Source organism: Schistocerca serialis, chromosome 12 (genome assembly GCF_023864345.2).
Source record: "Schistocerca serialis cubense isolate TAMUIC-IGC-003099 chromosome 12, iqSchSeri2.2, whole genome shotgun sequence".
Classification (NCBI taxonomy): Eukaryota; Metazoa; Arthropoda; class Insecta; order Orthoptera; family Acrididae; genus Schistocerca; species Schistocerca serialis.
This window is the reverse complement of record NC_064649.1, coordinates 169,091,759-169,114,532: the sequence shown is the minus strand read 5'-3', so window position 1 is coordinate 169,114,532 and position 22,774 is coordinate 169,091,759. Positions and strand designations below refer to the sequence as shown.

At 46.0% G+C, this 22,774-nt stretch overlaps 2 protein-coding genes and 1 non-coding gene across 3 annotated transcripts in view; 1 reads left to right on the top strand and 2 right to left on the bottom strand.

Annotated features, from left to right (window-relative positions):
• LOC126427920 (uncharacterized) overlaps positions 1–22,774 on the top strand; it is a 176,264-nt gene that overhangs the window by 91,551 nt on the left and 61,939 nt on the right. The window lies entirely within an intron of this gene.
• Positions 8,609–13,964, bottom strand: LOC126427917 (uncharacterized). Its single transcript, XM_050089812.1, has 2 exons — positions 12,694–13,964; positions 8,609–9,479 (listed from the first exon to the last, which is right to left on the bottom strand). The coding sequence occupies exons 1-2, from the start codon at positions 12,953–12,955 to the stop codon at positions 8,905–8,907; spliced, it is 837 nt and encodes a 278-aa protein (XP_049945769.1). The 5' UTR covers positions 12,956–13,964; the 3' UTR covers positions 8,609–8,904.
• On the bottom strand, positions 13,774–13,855 carry Trnas-aga (transfer RNA serine (anticodon AGA)). The gene has a single exon. It is a non-coding gene; the product is annotated as a tRNA-Ser (tRNA).

Sequence of the window (22,774 nt, the reverse complement as noted above, 5' to 3'; positions counted from 1 at the left end):
ACGAACAGCTGGTGCATTTAGCCCTAAGGTATCCTCTATCTGCGTATAGGTGTCTTCGTCTAGCATTTTCCTCACAGCATCAATGCTTTCCTCCGTAACTGATGATCGTGACCTTTTCGTCCTCTGTGCGTCCTCCAGAGTGAAATTCCCTCTTTGGAGTTCTCTGTACCACCTGAATATAGCGGTACGATATGAACACATGTCACCGAGTGCAAGAGTAATTTCTTCAAAGCACTGCACTATGTTTGAATAACGCTCGAAGTTGTACCGCAGAACTGCTCGAATGTCACTTGGTAACCACGATGCCATAGCAAGCACTTCAAACTAACCCTGCAAGTGTACGACTGCGCCCACAGATTTGGCACAAGGGCTACAATGTATGAAGATACTCTCAGAACACGGCTACAATCAGCCTCCTGCGATTTATTGTTGCGTCGTATTGCAAAACTTTCCTAGTACCATTTGTATAAGTGGATCTGACGTACGGCAAACCATCAATTCTTACTGCTCAAGAGCTTTTAGTATGTGTAATTAGTTAACCCTTAACGTCCCAGGTGCGTTCTCACAGACCGCTAGCGTTTATTGTTACTCTGTTGATAATGCGTAATGTTGATGTAGGCGATTACAGCGTTTTCCTGTTGTTCTTCCACGAAGCTGTCGTGGTTTCCTTTATCAGTACCCTTTTGAATGTGACGCGGACCTACACTATTACTGCCTCTTTCGTGCTAGCGGTCTCCGAGCCCGCACATGGGACTATTGCGTTATGGATTCAGTAGCCACATCTACGCCTACTGTTCACATTACAGACCCTGACTTTGATAGGTGCTGTTTTAAAATGGTTTGAGGACAGTTTAGGAAGTGATGTTATATCAGACAGCGTCAACGAAATTGAAAGTGAACATAATACAGTATATGAACTGTGGAAAAGTGAATACGAATTTATTTTGCAGCTTGTGATTTCCTTGAATGAAACAAGTGGTGAAAGTGATAAAGACAGTAGTGTAGAGACTGAATCTTTAACTGGATGTTCTGCCAGAAATACACCAGGTCGAGACAAATACCTCAGTTCCGTTTCAGCCACTGCTAACTGTTGCGCTGCACTTCCGTGTTTACATCGCTGTACTTGTGCTTCGCCGAGTGCTGTCCGTCCGTTAACCTCCGTGTTCGTTCCTATTCCTTGTGATCTGATCGCTCTTTCTGGTCTTGCTGCTGCTAATTGGAATTTAGGTTGTTTAACCGAAATTGCGTCGCTGGATTAACCATGACTACAAACCTCAGGAAGAATACCCTGGTATTTGCTTTTGACAAGGAATCCCGTCCTGTTCAGCCGACATCCCTGGAAACAGATGACTGGATTACACAGGTAATTGGTCTCAGTTCAGAAACCGCCCATACCTGGCATCTGGATCATGAAAAATACTGTGTTTTTGCCAAATTAATCAGTGCTGCGACTGTTGATAAAGTGTTACGAAAGTGGGGCTATGAAGTAAATTTTGTGCATAGAAATGGTAATAAAAGTAAGGTTTCCATCTATAGAGCGCACATTCATTACTAAACCGTTCGTGTCTTGAATCTTCCCATTGAAATTGAAAATGATAAGATTAAGGAAGCTCTTTCAAACTACGGAGACGTTAAACCACCGAGCGAGGTGGCGCAGTGGTTAGCACACTTGACTCGCATTCGGGAGGACGACGGTTCAATCCCGTCTCCGGCCATCTTGATTTAGGTTTACCGTGATTTCCCTAAATCGCTTCAGGCAAATGCCGGGATGGTTCCTTTGAAAGGGCACGGTCGATTTCCTTCCACATCCTTCCCTCACCCGAGCTTGCGCTCCGTCTCTAATGACCTCGTTGTCGACGGGACGTTAAACACTAATCTCCTCCTCCTCCTCGGAGACGTTAAACCAATTGCAAATGAAAGATGGTCGCCTCGCTTTAAACTGCAGTGTTTCAACGGGGTCCGCTGTGTGGAGATGGACGTTAAGACGAACATTCCGTCTCACATAACTGTTTGTGGGTATAAGGCACAAATTGTTTATACAGGTCAGGAGCCTACGTGTCATATATGTAACGAAACCGGCCACTTCAGACAGGAACGTCCGCGGCGAACTGTTGTTCTTAAAAGTAATTTGATACAGCGTCAGAAGCTTGCCTTAAATGATCTGTTACCAAAGAATAGCCCGGATCAACTGGTTGAGGATGTTAACGCAGCGGGCCAAGCTGATGTCTCCCATCACGATAACATTCAATTTCGCCCGTTAACAACAAAGGGAAATCCTATTACCACTACTCGTGAAACTGAAATGCAAACGAAAAAACGACCTCTGGAGATAACTGATAGTTGTTCAGAGGACGAGCTGTCTTGTCCCACTCCCTCGCTTCGCAAGCAAAAACAGTGCGATGAGGAGGCAGAGGAACCTGAAGGCAAAATGCGAATAGAAACTGATGAACAGAAAGATTATACACATACGGTACCAGAAAATGAAGGGGGTGTTCAAAAATGGTTCAAATGGCTCTGAGCACTATGGGACTTAACTGCTGAGGTCATCAGCCCCTTAGAACTTAGAACTACTTAAACCTAACTAACCTAAGGACATCACACACATCCATGCCCGAGGCAGGATTCGAACCTGCGACCGTAGCGGTCGCGCGGTTCCAGACTGTTGCGTCTATAATCGCTCTGCCACTCCGGCCGGCGAAGGGGGTGTAATCAGCATTAATTTGCAAGAAACAACAGGTGCAGTAGCCGATTGCAAAGATCAGCAGCTATCTGTTAATAAACAGATTCATGGAGAGGTTGCAAAACTGCAGTCTCCATTTGTTTCCCTCAATCAGGAAGTGGGTGAAATTAATAAAGAACGAGGAAGTGGTGGCCAAACTGAAATCACGGTCAACATCTCAGGACAGGCGCCGGCAACCGAAACTGCGAAAGCGTCTGCTGCTGCTCCTCCAGATAAGCCACGAAGTAAAATACCGATGCAACCAAATGAGAATGTAGCTCGTAACCAAGGGAAGGGAAAATCCGGGAGGGGCGACCCAAGCCCAAAGAATCTTCGGTCCGATACGGTCTTACACGAATTACTGGAGGAAAAATCAGAAAGTTCACCAGGAAATCAGCCTGCTTGCGGTACAAGAGAAAACATCAGAAGTAGAAAAAAAAAAAGAAAAAATGGGACAGTAACTAATACTCTGATTGAAGTGTTATTCCATGTTCAGCCTTTCGAGAAAACTGTTACAGCTTAACTGATGGTTCAAATGGCTCTGAGCACTATGGGACTTAACTGCTTTGGTCATAAGTCCCCTAGAACTTAGAACTACTGAAACCTAACTAACCGAAGGACATCACACACATCCATGCCCGAGGCAGTATTCGAACCTGCAACCGCAGCGGCCGCGCGGTTCCAGACTAGCGCCTAGAAACGCTCGGCCACTCCGGCCGGCAGCTTAACTGAACCCTGAACCACAGGAAACTAAATTAGTTCATCAAAACAACTAGATAGTGGCAGCACAATGACGCAATCTTATTCTGTCACCACTGTAAACATAAATAAAATTGCGACCAGTTTGAAATTATCAGCCCTTAAGGAATTTTTGTACGAATCCACGACTGATATTGCCCTGTTACAAGAAGTGATTTAGTAATTCCAGGTTTTGTCAGTTACATAAATGTGTCTCCCGAGACAAGTGTTGGAACAGCTGTTTTGGTGAGGGAAGGGATTACAGTAAGCGAGGTGGAACGACTGGAATCCGGAAGAGGAATAGGACCAAATATCTATGTTGTGACTATCATCAACTTGTAGGCCCTTCAGGAAGTTCTCACCGAGCTGACAGGGCACGTTTCTTCAAAGATGACCTGATATACTTGTTAAGGAAAACTCCAAGACAGTTATTACTTGGAGGTGATTTTAATTGTGTTCTAAATCGAAAAGATCAGTTACCTAATTTTAATTTCTCAAGTGAACTAAAACAAGTAGTTACTGGTTTAGAATTAAAGGATACAGGGGAAATCAAATACTCCTCCATTGTTGAGTTCACTTATGTCACGGCAACATCACGTAGCAGGATTGATAGACTATATATTTCTAAAAATCTTGAAACTTCCGTGACAAAAGTAGAAACCATTCCTACGTACTTTTCAGACCATTGAAGTGTCTTAGCTTGCATAAATCTAAGAAGACAGCCAGTTCAAGAATCAGTGGAATTTGAACACTTCCTTGTTAGTAAATCATGATTTAGAAGATCTGATTAAAGAAACATGGGCAATATGCCTGCGAGCCCGTAGCCACTGCCACTGCTGTTGACTAGTGGGTTAAAATGACAAAGCCAAAGTTGAGGAAGGTTCTTAGTCAATACTGTTGTGTCGGTAGCTGGGCCGACACCGTGAAGTTGAGATGGCTGAAAATGCAGACGGGCGTGAAGTACTGGAACATGAGAACTTATAAATGAATAAGAAGAAAAGTATGTAGATGCTTATTACCTATCTTTTTATTAGTCCTTGGAATACATCTCTCTTGAATACTCGTAAGCTATAGGCACTGATACAAATGGCGCCTTGCTAGTTCGTAGCCATTAACTTAGCTGATGGCTATTCTGTCTCTCGGCTAATGAGAGAGAAAGGCTTCGTACATCTGGTCGGTAGCTAGGTTCTCGTACAACTGGGCGGTAGCTTGGTTCTCGTACAACTGGGGTTGAGTGCTCTCTCGTATCACGAGACCTGCCTTGGTGGTGGCGCTAGGTCTGCGATCACAGTGGCGACACGCGGGTCCGACATGTACTACATGGACCGCGGCCGATTTAAGCTACCACCTAGCAAGTGTGGTGTCTGGCGGTGACACCACAAATACAGTGCCCAGAACCCAACAGAAATGAAATGCACTATAGAATATTACTATTCCGTGTTGAGAGGTCTATATGATCAAGTCTCAGCAGGTTCCTCACTTCGGATAGCAGACATCAAAAAAGTCAAATCCAAGTTACTTAATATCAAGAGAAGTCAAATGGAAGGGTTGAAAATAAAATCGAAGGCAAATTCGGTGTCTGAAGATAATTACTTCCCTATATCATTTAGTGAAGCATACGAAGACCGGGAGAAGGACTTTTATTGATGAAATTCGAACAAAACACGGTACGATTCTCAGAACCCAGCAGGGTATCATGGATGAGATTTATCGCTATTATTGCGAGCTATATGCTGTACACCAAAGTAGTGATGCTTCCTTGGAAGAATTCCTTGACATCCTAGCCCCACAGCTGACAGAAGAAAACGAAAATTTTCTCGAGGTTGTCAGTGAAGACGTGTATGAGACTCTGTGCGCCTCACCACCAAAAAAATCCCCAGGACCGGATGGTCTGCCAGCAGAGTTTTACATCCGTTACTGGCCAATAGTAGGTGCGAAAATCACGGACATTGTAAATGAGGTTATTCAGGGTAAAATGATTCCGGCTGAGTTTAAGGAGAGTAAAATTGTTCTGGTGCCAAAAAATAATGGAAACAAAGATTTAAATAATTTTCGTCCAATTTCACTGCTGAATTCTGATTATAAATTAATAGCTAGAATAGTAAACAAGAGAATTTCATGCCTTACACATAAAATTATTAGTCAACATCAGAACTGCGCGCAAGGCAGAACCATTTTTCAAAATCTAGCAGAATCAGGGATGTCATTGCAATAACTTCTGCAAGTAACATAAAGTGTGCTTTATTGTTTTTAGATTTTTATAAAGCGTTAGATGTAGTAAATCATGAATATCTTCTACAGATATTGAAGAAAATAGGTTTCAACGATAGGGTCATACAGTTGATTAAGAACATAGCAACTGGAATAAATGCTAAAATAGCGGTGAATTGTCAACAATCCAGGCCGATGCAAATACAACGAGGCTTTCGTCAAGGAAGTCCTCTGACCATGTCGCTCTTCGCCATTTCGCTGGAACCTTTCCTCCGACATGTCCATGCCAGATTAAAAGGCTTAACAAGAACAGTTATAAGAGCCTATGCTGACGATATAGGGCTCATTATAAGGAACAATGACGAGTAACGACGCTAGCAACAGTGATTGATTCGTACTGTAGAGCATCTGGAGCCAATGCAAACGGAGAAAAGTAAGATCTTAAATCTCAGAGATTTTGATAATATCAACGTCGAGTGGGCAAAATTAGTCCGACAACATAAAACACTTGGGATCGCCCTGACAGCATGCCCTATGAAAATGACGGCTTTAAATTGGGACGTTGCAGCATATAAAGTGCAAGGAGCCATTATAGAGAATTTAACTCTATGTATGAACCAAGTTCAAAGAACACAGTATATCAACTCATGCATCCTTGCTAAAGCTTATTATACTGCCCAGCTGTTTCCAATACCGAGAATGATAGCGAGGAGAATAATGTCCAAAATCACCAACTTTTTGTGGAGAGGTGAAGTGTTCAGAGTACCTGCTAAAGTAGCCACTTACGATCCTAAAAATGGTGGACTAGGATCAACTGATATAACGGATAAAGCCTCTGCACTTTTTATCAAAAGGCAAGTTAATTTAATAAGAGACTCACGAGAAAGCATAACCAGCCAACTTTTCGAGGTCATTAAACCTCGAAGCCTGCTTTCCCCGATTGACGTGCAGAATATCAACAGTAGCTAACAGCATGTGAGGATTTTCGATGTTGAGTTTAGTTATATCAGTATCGAACTTAGGCAGTCACGAAACTTAACATCGAGAGCCATAATGCGGGAACGAAAGAAAAGCGAAGGAAGGAACAAAATAGAACGACAGTTTCGAAACATTGAGTGGACTCTTCCAATGACGGCCAGTGGCATTATTCTTCCGAATGTTGGGCATAAGTGAAGTGAATGCGTATGACATTCACAATTCCTACAAAGACAATACTCAGGTGTACGGCTTTAATTTTTTCAGAATCTTGTAAACTCGTTGCTGACGCCGTAGATAAAAAGTTAGTCAACAAGTATCACACACCCCATGAACTTCGTGCATCCTTCAGCGCGCTCTGGCTACCTCACCTTCGTCAGCTTAAGCGGGAGTGCTGGCAGCTTCCCAGTGCTCTCCGCTGCCTGGGCAACACCTACAGGGGGGCAGATCGCTCTAGGCTGCTGCAGCTCTACAGAGCCCTTGTTCAATCCCGCCTTGACTATGGGATCCTGGTTAACAGTTCGGCGGCACCCTCAGCGTTGCGTTTACTCGACCCAGTGCACCACTGTGGCGTTCGCCTAGCGAAGGGAGCTTTTAGAACGAGTCCGGTGACCAGTGCTCTGGTGGAGGCTGGAGTCCCTCCGTTGCGGATCCGACGTGTGCAACTGCTTCCCACTTATGTTGCACACACTCACAGTTCTCCTGAGCATCCGAATCACCGTTTCCCTTTCCCACTGGCGGCAGTTCATCTTCCGCTTCGGCGGCCCAGGGCACGGCTCACGATTGCGGTTCTCGTGCTGTCCCTTCGCTCCGAACTGAAGTCCTTCCCTTTATCACCTCTACTTGAGGTCCATTCACGTACACCTCCATGGTGTACACGTCGGCCGGAGCTTCGTCTGGGCCTAAGGACTCCGTTAAGCCCACCGCTCTCCGCTGTTACTTCCTCTCGATTGTTGAAGTGTTCCGCGGGTCTGAAGTTGTTTACACCGACGGCTCGATGACTGATTGTAATGCTGGCTTCGCCTATGTCCACAGAGGCCATATTGAACAGCATTCCTTGCCCGCTGGGTGCACAGCTTGTGGCCATATCTCGTGCACTTCAGTACATCGGTTCCTGTTCTGAAGAGTCGTTTCTTCTCTGTTAGGACTCCGTGAGCAACTTACAAGCTATCAACCAGTGCTACCCACGCCATTCTTTGGTTGCGAATATCCAGGAGTCCATCTACATCTACATCCATACTCCGCAAGCCACCTGACGGTGTGTGACGGAGGGTACCTTGAGTACCTCTATCGGTTCTCCCTTCTATTCCAGTCTCGTATTGTTCGTGGAAAGAAGGATTGTCGGTATGCGTCTGTGTGGGCTCTAATCTCTCTGATTTCATCCTCATGGTCTCTTCGCGAGATATACGTAGGAGGGAGCAATATACTGCTTGACTCTTCGGTGAAGGTATGTTCTCGAAACTTTAACAAAAGCCCGAACCGAGCTATTGAGCGTCTCTCCTGCAGAGTCTTCCACCGGAGTTTATCTATCATCTCCGTAACGCTTTCGCGATTACTAAATGATCCTGTAACGAAGCGCGCTGCTCTCTGTTGGATCTTCTCTATCTCTTCTGTCAACCCTATCTGATACGGATCCCACACTGCTGAGCAGTATTCGAGCAGTGGGCGAACAAGCGTACTGTAACCTACTTCCTTTGTTTTCGGATTACATTTCCTTAGGATTCTTCCAATGAATCTCAGTCTGGCATCTGCTTTACCGACGATCAACTTTGTATGATCATTCCATTTTAAATCATTCCAAATGCTTACTGATGTGTCGACAGAAGTGCCGACACAGTGTTATTTTGAGGGGGCCGATAGGCACGCTATCTAACGCAGACGGGCGTGAATTCTGGAACAGGATAAGTAGTGAATTCTCATAAGAAAAGTATGCAGCTCCTCAAATACTTATCTTTTATTCTTTGATGAATACAGCATTCTCCGTGAGACATTTATACGATAACTTTCAAACTAGGTAAGGCTAATGGCGCCTTGCTAGGTCGTAGCCATGGACTTAGCAGAAGGCTATTGTAACTGTCTCTCGCCAAATGAGAGGAAGGCTTCGTCCGTATTGTCGCTAGCAATGCCGTCCGTACAACTGGGGCGAGTGCTCTATCGTATCTCGAGACATGCCTTGTGGTGGCGCTAGGTCTGCGATCACACAGTGGCGACACGCGGGTCCGACATGTACTAAATGGACCGCGGCCGATTTAAGCTACCACCTAGCAAGTGTGGTGTCTGGCGGTGACACCACATTCCTCCTCCGCAAATCGGCGAACGGTCGTGTGATAAGGCTTCCGCCCGCCGTGGGGAGGACCCCATGTTGACGTATGCGATGAGGTGGGGAGCCTAACAACAGGCGAGGCTGTGCCACCCGCACCCGGCCATTCGGTCCGAGGGGATCTAGGAAACGCCTGAAAACCTAGTCCAGGGTGCACGTCAACATGCGGCATATGCGCCCGTAATGAGACAGGAGGGGCCGAAGGGTCGACCTCCATTGCGTCGGGGTACCTGACGCGCGATGACGTCATGTGGTTCGGAGCGGGCAAGAGGTCCATGGCGGAGGACGGCTGGTCACGGGAAGCGATCGGCGGCGCGTGACCCAGGGAGGCGCTTGGCGGCTGCAGCGAAGTGTCGAATGCGGGCGGCGCCGGCGGGAGAACAGGCGGCGGCGGCGGCGGCGGCTGCTGCGGCGGCGCGTCGCCATGGGGCAAAATGGAAGGCATCGTCGGTAACACCTGGGGATGAGGCGAGCCAGTAGATGGGTCCCCAGGGCGCTGACCGGACGGCACCGTCGCTGAAAGCAGACGGGGAGTGGCAGAACCCGTGCGACGACAGAGGCGCAGCTGATTGAGATGCCGACGCACCTCACCAGAGGCCCCCAAAACCAAATACATCGCGCGGCCGAGGCAGCGAAGAGCGCGCCCTGCAAGCCAACGCCGTGAACCTCGATAGTTGCGATAAAATACAACGTCGCCTGGAGCAAAAGCAGGAGTCTGCCGCTGCACAGGAAGCTGATGCGGCGGATGCAGCAAAGACATCAAGGTTCGATGAGGACGACCGTGGAGCAACTCAGCCGGCGAGCGACCATCTCAGGGCTGAGAGCGATACGAGGACAAAAAGAGCAACAACGCGTCCTCCCGAGAATGCGACTCTTTCAACTTCAACATCTGCGACTTGAAAGTCTGGACCAATCGTTCAGCGGCACCGTTTGACTGAGGCGAAAACGGCGCGGATGTCAGATGTTGAATACCATTGGCCTGGCAGAATGACTGAAATTCTGCGGACATGAATTGTGGGCCATTGTCGGAAACAATAGTCTGCGGAAGACCTTCAATGCAGAAGATAGCAGACAATGCTTGGATGGTGGCAGAGAACGTCGTGGAAGACATCCGGACAACAAAAGGAAAATTACTGAAGGCATCGACCAGAACCAACCATCTAGCATTCCAGAATGGACCAGCAAAATCAATGTGCTAGCGTTGCCAAGGGGAAGTGGCTTTTAGCCATGCAAAGACTTTCCGCGGCGGTGCGGATTGTTGTTCGGCACACGCCATGCAAGAAGAACACATATTCGTAATCGCAGCATCGATTCCGAACCACGTACAGTGCTGACGAGCAAGTTGTTTCGTTCGCACTATACCCCAATGTCCTTGGTGAAGAAGCCGTAAAACAGAGGACTGTAACGAACGTGGGACCACGACTCTGGACTGATCATTATCAGAACGCAACAACAAAACACCACGTCGAACAAAAAGTCCCTGCTGGTGAGCAAAAAATCTGCGAACCAACGGATCCTCGATCCGAGACTTTGACAAAGGCCATTGCGTAGCAACAAAACGCAAAACGGTAGCAAGGACAGGGTCAGCAGCTGTGGCTGTAGCTACACGGCGAAAATCAATCGGAAACGATTTGACCACTTCACCGGTTTCCGAATCAATGAACATGCAAGCAAGTTCGGAAGAATGGAATGCTTTATCCTCAGCAACAGGCAAACGGGACAACGCATCGGCGTTTCCGTGCTTAGCAGTGGACCGATACAAGATATCGTAGCGGTACTGCGAGAGGAAAATAGACCAGCGAATGAATTTCTGCGCTGTACGTGGAGGTACAGGCTTGGTCGGATGAAAAAGCGATGTCAAAGGATTGTGGTCTGTGATGATGGTAAAGTGACGACCATACAAGAAATCATGGAACTTAGTAACACCAAATACGAGAGCCAAAGCTTCTTTCTCTATCTGTGAGTAATTTCTTTGCGCAGACGAGAGCAATTTTGACGCAAAGGCAATAGGGCGATCATGGGAGCCAACTTTGTGCGCAAGCACAGCACCGATCCCGAATTCCGATGCATCAACCATCAACAAAAGGGGTTTCTGGGGATCGAATGGCGTAAGGCAAGTATTTGAAAGCAACGCTGATTTCAACTGGCGAAAGGCGCGTTCGCATTCCATCGTCCAGACGAACGGAACACCTGTACGGCGTAAGCGATGAAGCGGAGCTGAAATGAAAGAGGCATTGCGCACATTCACTCAAACCTTGTGATGCTAGATCGTTTAATGTTCCGGCGACCTTATCACGCAATGCGTGGGGAACATTGCGCTCTCTGAAAAAGTTCGGTTGCGCGTTTACTTTCAGTTCCAATTGTGCTTCATAGTTTTTAGCGCAACCTAAGCCCGGTGCAAAAATGTCTGCAAATTCATCACATAGCCGAGAAACACTGTCTGAAGGCACAGTTTGATTCACTGATAGGACGTGATTTACAATAGACATGTTAAACAACTGAAATAAATCTAAACCAAACAAGTTCACTGCAGTAGAAGAACGAAGAACTTAAAATGACACAAGTTTTGTTTGTCCTTTATATGTTGCAAGAAGGCTGCACTGTCCTAACACAGGAATTTTCTGTCCTGAATATGTAGTGAGCTTAACATTTGCGGAACGCAACGGAGGTGTGCCCAGTTGTTTGTACGTGTCGTGATTGAGCAATGAAACAGCAGCTCCGGTATCGAGCTGGAATGGTATGACCTTGCCATGAAAGTCCAAATCTACAAAAAGTTTATTGTCCTGCTGACGACAAGAGCGACTGTCTCGTGCAATTTGAACAGACACTGGTACAGAATCACTTGCTAATTGACGTGATTTCTGGCGACGTTGACGCACAGTTTTTGTGGGACGAACACAGTCACTGTTAGAGAAAGTGGCACTGGACGGGGTGGAAGTAACGACATGAATGTCCATGGGCGAAGGTCCACGAGCCTGAGTGTCCTTGGTTCGATTTCGGCGCGAAGCAAAGGGCCTGTTTTGATTGTGATTGTCTGATCTGAGCTTTTTCTGGCAAACACTTTGAACATGTCCTTTCCTATTGCAGAAAAAGCAAATAGCTTGGCGTGACGGGCAATGTTCACGCGAATGGCTAGTAGCACAGTGCGGGCATGATTTCACTGCATTTGTGTGCTGGCGCGGCACACGTGGCTTAGAGCGCAGCGGCAGCTGCTTTGGTGTGCGCAAGGGCATTTGACCGGGCCGCGTAGCGCGAGCGCGCCCGGCGGGCCGGTTAATGTTACACACAGCTAGCAAAGTTTCAAAAGATTCCTGAGCACAGTCAAGTGTGTCTTGTCTATCCAAGATGTCTATCACTTGTTGAAGGGAGGGATTAACTAGTTTCAAAATTTGCTCCCGTATGCGAACATCAGAAACGTTCTGTGCAATTGCATCACGCACCATTGTATCTGAATAAGAAAGGCCACAGTCACAGTCAAAGGCACAGTCCCTAGTAAGTCCTTGCAATGTTGCTACCCACTCCCTATTAGTTTGACCGGCCGTACGTTTCGTACGAAAAAACGTATACCGTTTGGCAACCACATTAACTGTTTCTTTGAAATAGGCATCTAAAGCAGACAAAATTTCCTCGTAGGACAGAGTTGCTACGTCGCGTCGGGGAAACAATTTCACTATCACACGGTAGGTGGACACACTGACACAAGAAAGCAAAAACGGCTGCCGCTCATTACCTTGAATTCTGTAGGCGGCTAGATGGAAGGCGAACTGTCGGGACCATTCTGTCCACGATTCGTGCGCCGGGTCGTAGTGCCTAAAAGGCGGTGCAACTGCGAGTTGTGGCTGCGGTAGCGGTGAAGCGGCGGCTGCCGCATCGTGTTGCAGTGCACATTGACCCTGGATGAGCTGTCCAAGGGCATCCAGTAACGCCTGCGTCTGCTGATTCTGCAAGCGATAAAATTTGGACAGTACATCTGGAGATTGTGGCGAAGCCATGACACAAATAAATGTAAGCAATCAGAAAGAACACTTTTCCTTTAAGCCTCGTCGCCAAATGATGTGTCGACAGAAGTGCCGACACAGTGTTATTTTGAGGGGGCCGATAGGCACGCTATCTAACGCAGACGGGCGTGAATTCTGGAACAGGATAAGTAGTGAATTCTCATAAGAAAAGTATGCAGCTCCTCAAATACTTATCTTTTATTCTTTGATGAATACAGCATTCTCCGTGAGACATTTATACGATAACTTTCAAACTAGGTAAGGCTAATGGCGCCTTGCTAGGTCGTAGCCATGGACTTAGCAGAAGGCTATACTAACTGTCTCTCGGCAAATGAGAGGAAGGCTTCGTCCGTATTGTCGCTAGCAATGTCGTCCGTACAACTGGGGCGAGTGGTCTATCGTATCTCGAGACCTGCCTTGTGGTGGCGCTAGGTCTGCGATCACACAGTGGCGACACGCGGGTCCGACATGTACTAAATGGACCGCGGCCGATTTAAGCTACCACCTAGCAAGTGTGGTGTCTGGCGGTGACACCACACTTTCTCCCAGATAATTTATGGAATTAAATGCTTCCAGTTGCTGACCTGCTATATAGTAGCTAAATTATAAGGGATCTATCTTTCTATGTATTCGCAGCACATTACACTTGTCCACACTGAAATTCACTTGCCATTCCCTGCACCATGCGTCAATTCGTTGCAGATCCTCCTGCATTTCAGTACAATTTTCCATTGTTACAACCTCTCAATATACTACAGCACGTTCCACGGTTCCGTTGGAGATGTTCTTCACCTCTCGACACAAAAAGGAAACGCAGTCGGTAGGACTCGAACCTACGCTCCCAGAGGGAATCTGATTTCTAGTCAGACGCCTTAACCACTCGGCCACGACTGCCGGTCGCATGGCGGTGGCCCGACAAGTGCAACTGCTCCTTTACAAGCAATCTGACGGCAGAACGCGACATGGCCTCACTCGTTTCTGTAGTTCTTTCGTTGCCAGCACATTAGCCGTTACGACAGTGTATTAATTTTCGCCTGGACGGGGGCTTGAACTCGGGACCCTTTGGTTGAAGGTCTAGCGCTCTACCGACTGGGCTGTCCGGTCCCTCGGCCGGGCGTTGTAGTACATGCTGCATGGTGTGCGAGTGACTCGCGTGTCGTAATTGCTGGCTTATGGCTCCAATGGCGACTTCACCGACTTCCCGTGGTTGCCAAGTTCCGATGTTATCCACAAGATCATTTATATATATTGTGAATAGCAACGGTCCTACAACACTCCCCTGCAGCACACCTGAAATCACTCTTACTTCGGAAGACTTCTCTCCATTGAGAATGACATGCTGCCCTCTGTTATCTAGGAACTCTTCAATCCAATCACACAATTGGTCTGATAGTCCATATGCTCTTACTTTGTTCATTAAACGACTGTGGGGAACTGTATCGAACGCCTTGCGGAAGTCAAGAAACACGGCATCTACCTGTGAACCCGTGTCTATGGCCCTCTGAGTCTTGTGGACGAATAGCGCGAGCTGGGTTTCACAAGACCGTCTTTTTCGAAGCCCATGCTGATTCCTACGGAGTAGATTTCTAGTCTCCAGAAAAGTCATTATACTGGAACATAATACGTGTTCCAAAATCCTACAACTGATCGACGTTAGAGATATAGGTCTATAGTTCTGCACATCTGTTCGACGTCCCTTCTTGAAAACGTGGATGACCTGTGCCCTTTTCCAATCCTTTGGAAAGCTACGCTCTTCTAGAGACCTACGGTACACCGCTGCAAGATGGGGGTCAAGTTGCTTCGCGTACTCTGTGTAAAATCGAACTGGTATCCCATCAGGTCCAGCGGCCTTTCCTCTTTTGAGCAATTTTGTTTCTCTATCCCTCTGTCGTCCATTTCGATATCTACCATTTTGTCATCTGTGCTACAATCTAGAGAAGGAACTACAGTGCAGTCTTCCTCTGTGAAACAGCTTTGGAAAAAGACATTTAGTATTTCGGCCTTTAGTCTGTCATCCTCTGTTTCACTACCATTTTGGTCACAGAGTGTCTGGACGTTTTCTTTTGATCCACCTACCGCTTTGACATAAAACCAAAAGTTCTTAGGATTTTCTGCCAAGTCAGTACATAGAACGTTACTTTCGAATTCATTGAACGCCTCTCGCATAGCCCTCCTCATACTACATTTCGCTTCGCGTAATTTTTGTTTGTCTGCAAGGCTTTGGCTATGTTTATGTTTGCTGTGAAGTTCCCTTTGCTTCCGCAGCAGTTTTCTAACTCGGTTGTTGTACCACGGTGGCTCTTTTCCATCTCTTACGATCTTGCTTGGCGCACACTCATCTAACGCATATTGTACGATGGTTTTGAACTTTGTCCACTGATCCTCAACACTATCTGTACTTGAGACAAAACTTTTGTGTTGAGCCGTCAGGTACTCTGTAATCTGCTTTTTGTCACTTTTGCTAAACAGAAAAATCTTCCTACCTTTTTTAATATCTCTATTTACGGCTGAAATCATCGATGCAGTAACCGCTTTATGATCGCTGATTCCCTGTTCTGCGTTAACTGTTTCAAATAGTTCAGGATTGTTTGTCACCAGAAGGTCTAATATGTTATCGCCACGAGTCGGTTCTCTGTTTAACTGCTCAAGGTAGTTTTCAGATAAATCACTTAAAAAATTTCACTGGTTTCTTTGTCCTTGCCACCCGTTATGAACGTTTGAGTCTCCCAGTCTATATCCGGCGAATTAAAATCTCCACCCAGACACCCAGAACTATAACATGGTGGGGAAATCTACTCGAAATATTTTCCAAATTATCCTTTAGGTGCTCAGCCACAACAGCCGCTGAGCCAGGGGGCTTATAGACACATCCAATTACCATGTCTGAGCATGCTTTAACTGTGACCTTCACCCAAATTATTTCACATTTCGGATCTCCGTCAATTTCCTTCGATACTATTGCACTTCTGATCGCTATAAACACGCCTCCACCTCCACTGTCCAGCCTGTCTCTGCAGTATACATTCCAATCTGAGTTTAGGATTTCATTACTGTTTACGTCTGGTTTCAGCCAACTTTCTGTCCCTAGTACTATGTGGGTATTGTGACCGTTTATTAATGAGAGCAGTTCTGGGACCTTTCTATAGACGCTCCTGCAGTTTACTATTAGCACATTAATATTGTTATTCCCTGTTGCATTTTGCCTACTCTTACCTTGCCGCGACTCAGGAGGCGTCTTGTCGGGCCTAGGGAGGGAATTCTCTAACCTAAAAAACCCACATGTGCAGTCCACACATACTCCGCTACCCTTGTAGCCGCTTCCGGCGTGTAGTGCACGCCTGACCTATTCAGGGGGACGCTGCCCTGGAACGGTCCAGTCGTTCAGTCGTGTTTGTGTGGACCCCAGGACACGTCGGAATCCCAGGCAACGAACTTGCTGACGGGCTGGCCAGACAGGCTACGCGGAAACCGCCCCTGGAGACGGGCACCTCTGAAACTGACTTGCGCTCTGTTTTATGCCGCAAGGTTTTTCGGCTTTGGGAGACGGAGTGTCATAACGGTATGCACAACAGACTGCGTGTCATTACGGAGATTGCGAATGTGTGGAAGTCTCCCCTGCGGGCTTCTCGCAGGGAAACTGTTGTCGTTTGTTGGCTGCGCAATGGCCATACTTGGTTAACCCATGGTTACCTCCTCTGTCGCGAGGACCCACCTCAGTGTCGCTGTGGCTCCCAAATGACAGTCGTCCACCTCTTGCTGGACTGCCCACTTTTAGCCGCCCTGCGGCGGACTTTTAACTTTCCCAGCACCCTGCTTTCGGTGTGTCGGGCGACAGTGCCTCAACACCATCTTTAGTTTTACGTTTTATTCGTGAGCGTGGGTTTTATCATTTGATCTGAGTTTTAGCGCATGTCCTTTGTCCCCTAGGGCTTTTAGGGGGGAGGTTTTAATGTGTTTCGCTTCTCTTTTATTCTCATGTTCAACCAGCCATGGTAATCTGCTTTCTTGTTTTTAATCTCTTCTCCCTGTTTCTTGCGTCTCTGTGTTCATCTCGTCCTGTTTTGTCCATTGTAGTGTTTGTTGTCCTCCTGTCGTTCTTCTGGTTCTTCCTTTCTCCTATTATTGCCGTACGTCTTCTTTGTTTCCTTTTTTCCTTTAGGTAATTGTTCTACTAGGAACAAGGCACCTCGCAGTTTGGTCCCTCCCTCCCTCCCCCCCCCCCCCCCTCCCCCGTCTTTTAAACCAACCAACCGTGTTCTGGGTGAGGCAGAACCACGAATAGAAGTCATTGAAGAACGACTGGAAAAACGCAAAACATGCTCCACCTGTGACCACAAAGAGAAGAGAAAGGCACCTTATATTTGCCATTGTTGCAAGAAGCCCCGGGTTCGATTCCCGGCGGGGTCAGTGTTTTCTCTGCCTCGTGATGGCTGGGTGTTGTGTGATGTCCTTAGGTTAGTTAGGTTTAAGTAGTTCTAAATTCTAGGGGACTGATGACCATAGATGTTAAGTCCCATAGTGCTCAGAACCATTTGAACCATTTTGTTGCAAGAAGCCAGTCTCACTTGAATCTCTACAAACATTTCCGGCGAGTGTAAAGAAAACCTCCGAGAAAGAAACTGAACATCTAAGAAGTGCTTCTGATCCATGAACAATGACGGTTCGCCCAGCTTGAGAGACGACCGGGGATATATTGTTGTCGTTTGCAAATGACGTTTGCGGTTAGCGCATACATTAACTCTGCGCTTGAAGAAAGCGTGTGTGCTGCAAATTGCGTGTCCCGGTTGCTTGTGCGGAATTTGTCGCTTACCATTACCATCTGTGGTGACAACTCGCAACTAATGGGACAGAAATACCCTAATAACTCGCTACAATCACGTTTAATGCTTGCATCTCGTACGACATTCATAACAGAGCGTGGAGAATACTACTGAACGCTCATTGGTTGTCGGAGAATGCGTGATGTAGATGCGCAGAACTGACTTGAACTGGGCCGCCATCGTTCGTGACCCCAACTATAGCATAATTTTTATCTTTTTGAATGTTTTGTGGGCGTTTTTTATGTTTTTGTTATTACATGTGTAATAAACAATAAAAATATATCAAAAAATAAAATTTGGAGTGCAGTGTACTTGAGCTTTCATAGCATTAACGTTGTCATGTAATATTATGTTCATTTTGTGTAGTTTTGTGATTAAATGCGTTTCTTCGTAAAAATAAACTTTAAATAGTTCATTTTGTGTGATATTAATGTAACCTTTTACATAAAATCTGAACTGTTCCACTGGAACTGCAGAATGCAGTTTTGGTGGCTATTAAATGTAGCAGTCACACAGACTGCACCTGGGACACTGCGTGACCAAAAAATGACCTGGGAAGCCAAGGGTTAAGCTTAGATTTATTCGTTCAACGATGGTTTTTTTGTCAGCTGAAACTCAAAAAATTGAAACTGTTCATCACAAAATTTTGGGGGGTTGTGGGGTGGGGTGGACACGTTCCCTCCTCCTCCTCCTCCTCCTCCTCCTCCTCCCTGGAATTGACGCCCATGGTTCAGATTAAATGGAAGACCGGATTAGCGAAAGTCGGATGACCAGGACTCTACTGTGTTTTTATTTGTGATATTTGTATGCTTCCTGCCGTTTTCTTCTAGATGTGGTAAATCAGAACCGAAAATAATTATTTGGCCAGTAGGCCTATCCCATGTAACTCTGTGTCAGTTTCAGTTATCCATATTATTCTTATGCAGGCTGTCGCATGGGTACTTCACACGGGAGTGATTTGCAGGTCGAAGTTGGCATAGATGGAAATGCGAAACCATAATTTGATATAGAAGCAGGTTCTCGAACAGTTTGAATACTCTGCTCACGAAAAAGCAAATAATAGCGGAATCATCATCACAGATACATGCTGCTCTATTATAGACGTTAAACAAGGCAAAGCAAAGCAGAGAAAAGAGACTATCGTTAACTAAGAAAATATGACGTTATTGAAGTTGACGGGAATGAAAAACCTTTTTGTAATAGTAACAGGAGATAACAGCGTTATTTTGTGCCACGTTCATACGTAAGGATTATTCAGCATACTGAATGATACTCCCCACATTGTTGCTTTTTCTTTTTTCAGCCTGAAAACTTGTCTAGTTTGATGCAACTCTTCACGCTAGTTTGGGCTGGAGTCTTCTTCATCTCTGTATGACTACCGCAGCTTCATCCATTTGCACCCCTTTACTTTAGTCAAGTCTTGGTCTTCCTCTACAATTTTTTTACCGAGCGAGGTGGCGCAGTGGTTAGCACACTGGTCTCGCATTCGGGAGGACGACGGTTCAATCCCGTCTCCGGCCATCCTGATTTAGGTTTTCCGTGATTTCCCTAAATCGCTTCAGGCAAATGCCGGGATGGTTCCTTTGAAAGGGCACGGCCGATTTCCTTCCCCATCCTTCCCTCACCTGAGCGTCTCTAATGACCTCTTTGTCGACGGGACGTTAAACACTAATCTCCTCCTCCTCCTCTGCAATTTTAACCCCTCCCTAACAACACCTGCCCCCCTCCCTCCCCCCCCCCCCCCACCACACACAAACACACTTCACTTCATTAACAAATTAAAGATTGCTCATGATTGCTTATAGCGTCAGGATGTCATCTGTCAAACGATTCCGCCTTTTAGTCAGATCGTGCTGTAACGCTCTTCTCTCCGTAGTTCGATTCAGTAACTCGTCATTATTGAGCTTGATCTTTGTCCACATTTAATTTCCGTACTAAGCTGCACTCCAGACAAATACCTTCAGGAAAGGGTTCCTAGCATTTAAATGTTATCAGGAAAAACGAACTGGCTTTCTACGGATTGCAGCGTGGAATGTTAAATCCCTTAGTCGGCTAAGTAGCTTAGAGACTTCAAAAAGAGAAGTGGGTAGCTGTAGGAATTAATGAACTGTAGTGGCAAGAAGGACAGCAGCGCTGGTCAGGTGAGTACAAGGTTATAAGTGCAAAATAAAATTGCGGTAATGCATGAGTAGGTCTAATAATAATTAAGAAAATATAAATGCGAGGGAGCTACTGTGAACAGCCGGCTGTAGTGGCCGAGCGGTTCTAGGCGCTTCAGTCCGGAGCCGCGCGACTGCGACGGTCGCAGGTTTAAGTAGTTCGAAGTTCTAGGGGACTGATGATCTCCGATCTCAAGTCCCATAGTGCTCAGAGCCATTTGAACCATTTTACTGTGAACAGTAATGTGAACGCATCATCGTATCTCAGAAAAAGACAAAGCTGACAACCACCGCAGTAGTTCAGGTTAATTTTAGTACTAGCTCTGAAGGTGACGAAAACATTGAAAGACTGTGTGATGAGATAAAAGAAATTATTCAGACAGTTAAGGGAGATGAAACTTAAAAGTGTGATGCGAGATCGAAATTCGGTAGGAAGAAAAGAAAGAGAAGGAAAAATCGTTAGGGAACATAGACAGGGAGAAAGGAATGAATGCGGAAGCGGCGTGATAGAATTTTGCACAGAGCATAATTTAATCAGTACTGATACTTGGTTTAAAAATGTTGAAAGAAGGCAGTTTAGATGGGAGAGAGATACAGACACAGGGAGATTTCAGATCGATTATGACGTAAACTCTGACCATAATTTATTGGTTATGACCTGCAGATAAAAAATGAAGAAATTGAAAGAAGTAGGAAATTAAGGAGACGAGATCTTGATAAGTTGAAAGAACTAGATGTTACAGAGTGTTTTAGAGGGTGCATTAGATAACGTTGGATTGCAACAGAGAATAGAAATACAATATGAGGTGAATGGATAACTTCGAAAGATGAACTGTAGAAGGCAGAAGAGGATCAAGTAGGCAAAAAGAAAAGGCCCAGTAGAAATCCTCGGAATCACAGTAGATACTGAATTCAATTGTGTAAAGGAGAAACTTCTAGTCTGAATTTACCTCTGTTGAGTAAGGTCATCTGTTCACTCTCGATTCCTTGTAAGTCCTTTTTTGTCTTGCCTCCCCCCCATTTCTTGTCTGTTTTCCAGTTGTGGAAGGAAGTCTGAATCTTCTTTTTTAAAACACGGAGGTGATGAAATTTATATACGAATTTAGACTTTCTCTGCGAATCTCGATGGTGAAGAGTTCTCGGGTCTGCCGACGCAGTCGAGGCAAAGGAGCCTGCAGGCTAGCAGCTGTAAAGTGCCGAGTCCGACACTTCGCCTGAAGACCACAAAACGTTGGTGCAGAACAACGCCTTAATGGTTCTGTGGATAACCCGATAAGACTTCATCGTCGTCATGGGGTGCTTCCTAATATCGTGTCCGACCTCATTTTGACTGGCATAGTGGTCGTAGTGGTGCAACTCGACGTGGCGTGGACTCAAGTCGTTGGAAGTCCTCTGCAGAAATATTGGGCCGCTCATAATTGTGAAAGTGTTACCGGTGCAGGATTTTGTGCACTAGCGGACATCTCGATTATGTCGATGGGATACGTGTCCGGCGATCTTGCTGGCCAAACCATTTGCTCGAACTGTCCAAAGTGTTCTTCAAGCTGGTTGCGAACAATTGTGGCCCGGTAACGTGGCGTATTGCCATCCATAAAAATTTCATCGTTGTTTGGGAACATGAAGTCCATGGATGGCTGCAAATGGTCTCCAAGTAGCCGAACATAACTGTTTCCAGTCAGTGATCGGTTAAGCTGGACCAGAGGTTCCTGTCCATTCCATGTAAACACAGCTCACACCATTTAGGAGCCACCACTAGCTTGCACATTGTCTTGTTGACAACTTGGGTCCATTCTTCGTGGGGTATTCGCCACACGCCGACTCTGCTATCAGCTCTTACCATCTAACCAGTCGTTCAGTGTCCAGCCGATACGGTCAGGAGCCCAAGAGAGGATCTGCAGCCGATTACCTGCTGCCTACAAATGACTGCTCTTTTTTACCCAGTGTTCAATCTGTGCACGCGCATATCGCTATCCCACGACTTGTCACCTCGGAGTATATCTTCCTTCATCCCTCTAGATGTCCATTGAGTGTAACACGTCTTTTCCTGATCTCATTTGCTATTTTAGCGCAGAAGGAGCATATTTCTTTATTTGGTCTCAAAACCCAATCGCCATCACTGGGCCGGCCGGTGTGGCCGTGCGTTTCTAGGCGCTTCAGTCTGGAACCGCATGACCGCTACGCTCGCAGGTTCGAATCCTGCCTCGGGCATGGATGTTTTTTGAGGTCCTTAGGTTAGTTAGGTTTAAGTAGTTCTAAGTTCTAGGGGACTGATAACCACGGATGTTAAGTCCCACAGTGCTCAGAGCCATTTGAACCATTTTGAGCCATCTCTGTTCTTCATTGGATTTATTATTTTTCAGAGGATTGTTCTTTCCACCTTTTCCAAATCTTCTAACGCCTTTTTGCACCCGGATAATAGTAATGTCTTCGACCCAATAAGGACTTTTGGTTTTTATGCTCTTTTTGTTTTTTGGTCCTGATTTTAATTGCTTCGTTTTCACTTTTTATATTTTCACACTGATATTTGAAGTTGTCTGTTCCCTTGATATATCCTTACCTGATTTTTGAAATTCTGAGTGAATTGCTTCATTGGTCATGTATTGTGTCATTTCAAACAATGTTTGTAGATCTGCATTCTCAGCTGTTTCCTTCAGAATTTGTTATCAATGTTTTGTTTTTCTTACTTTATTTTCCATTCTCGTATAACTTTTTCCAGCACAGAGTTGAATAATAATAGTGAGAAACCTTCTCACTGTCTGACTCCTGGCACAGTTTGTAAGGGACTCGAAGTTTTTCGAATAAGAGTTGGTTTAGTTATTTCCAGAGATTTTGTG

What these genes read in the sequence shown, in the direction of transcription:
- LOC126427917 (XM_050089812.1), bottom strand. Translation starts at nt 12,955, where the DNA reads ATGGCTTCGCCACAATCTCCAGATGTACTGTCCAAATTTTATCGCTTG. An exon ending in AGCCGCCTACAGAATTCAAG is followed by an intron (nt 9,480 to 12,693) that starts GTAATGAGCGGC and finishes GTCTGCTTTCAG; the next exon opens with CGACGGTGCCGTCCGGTCAG.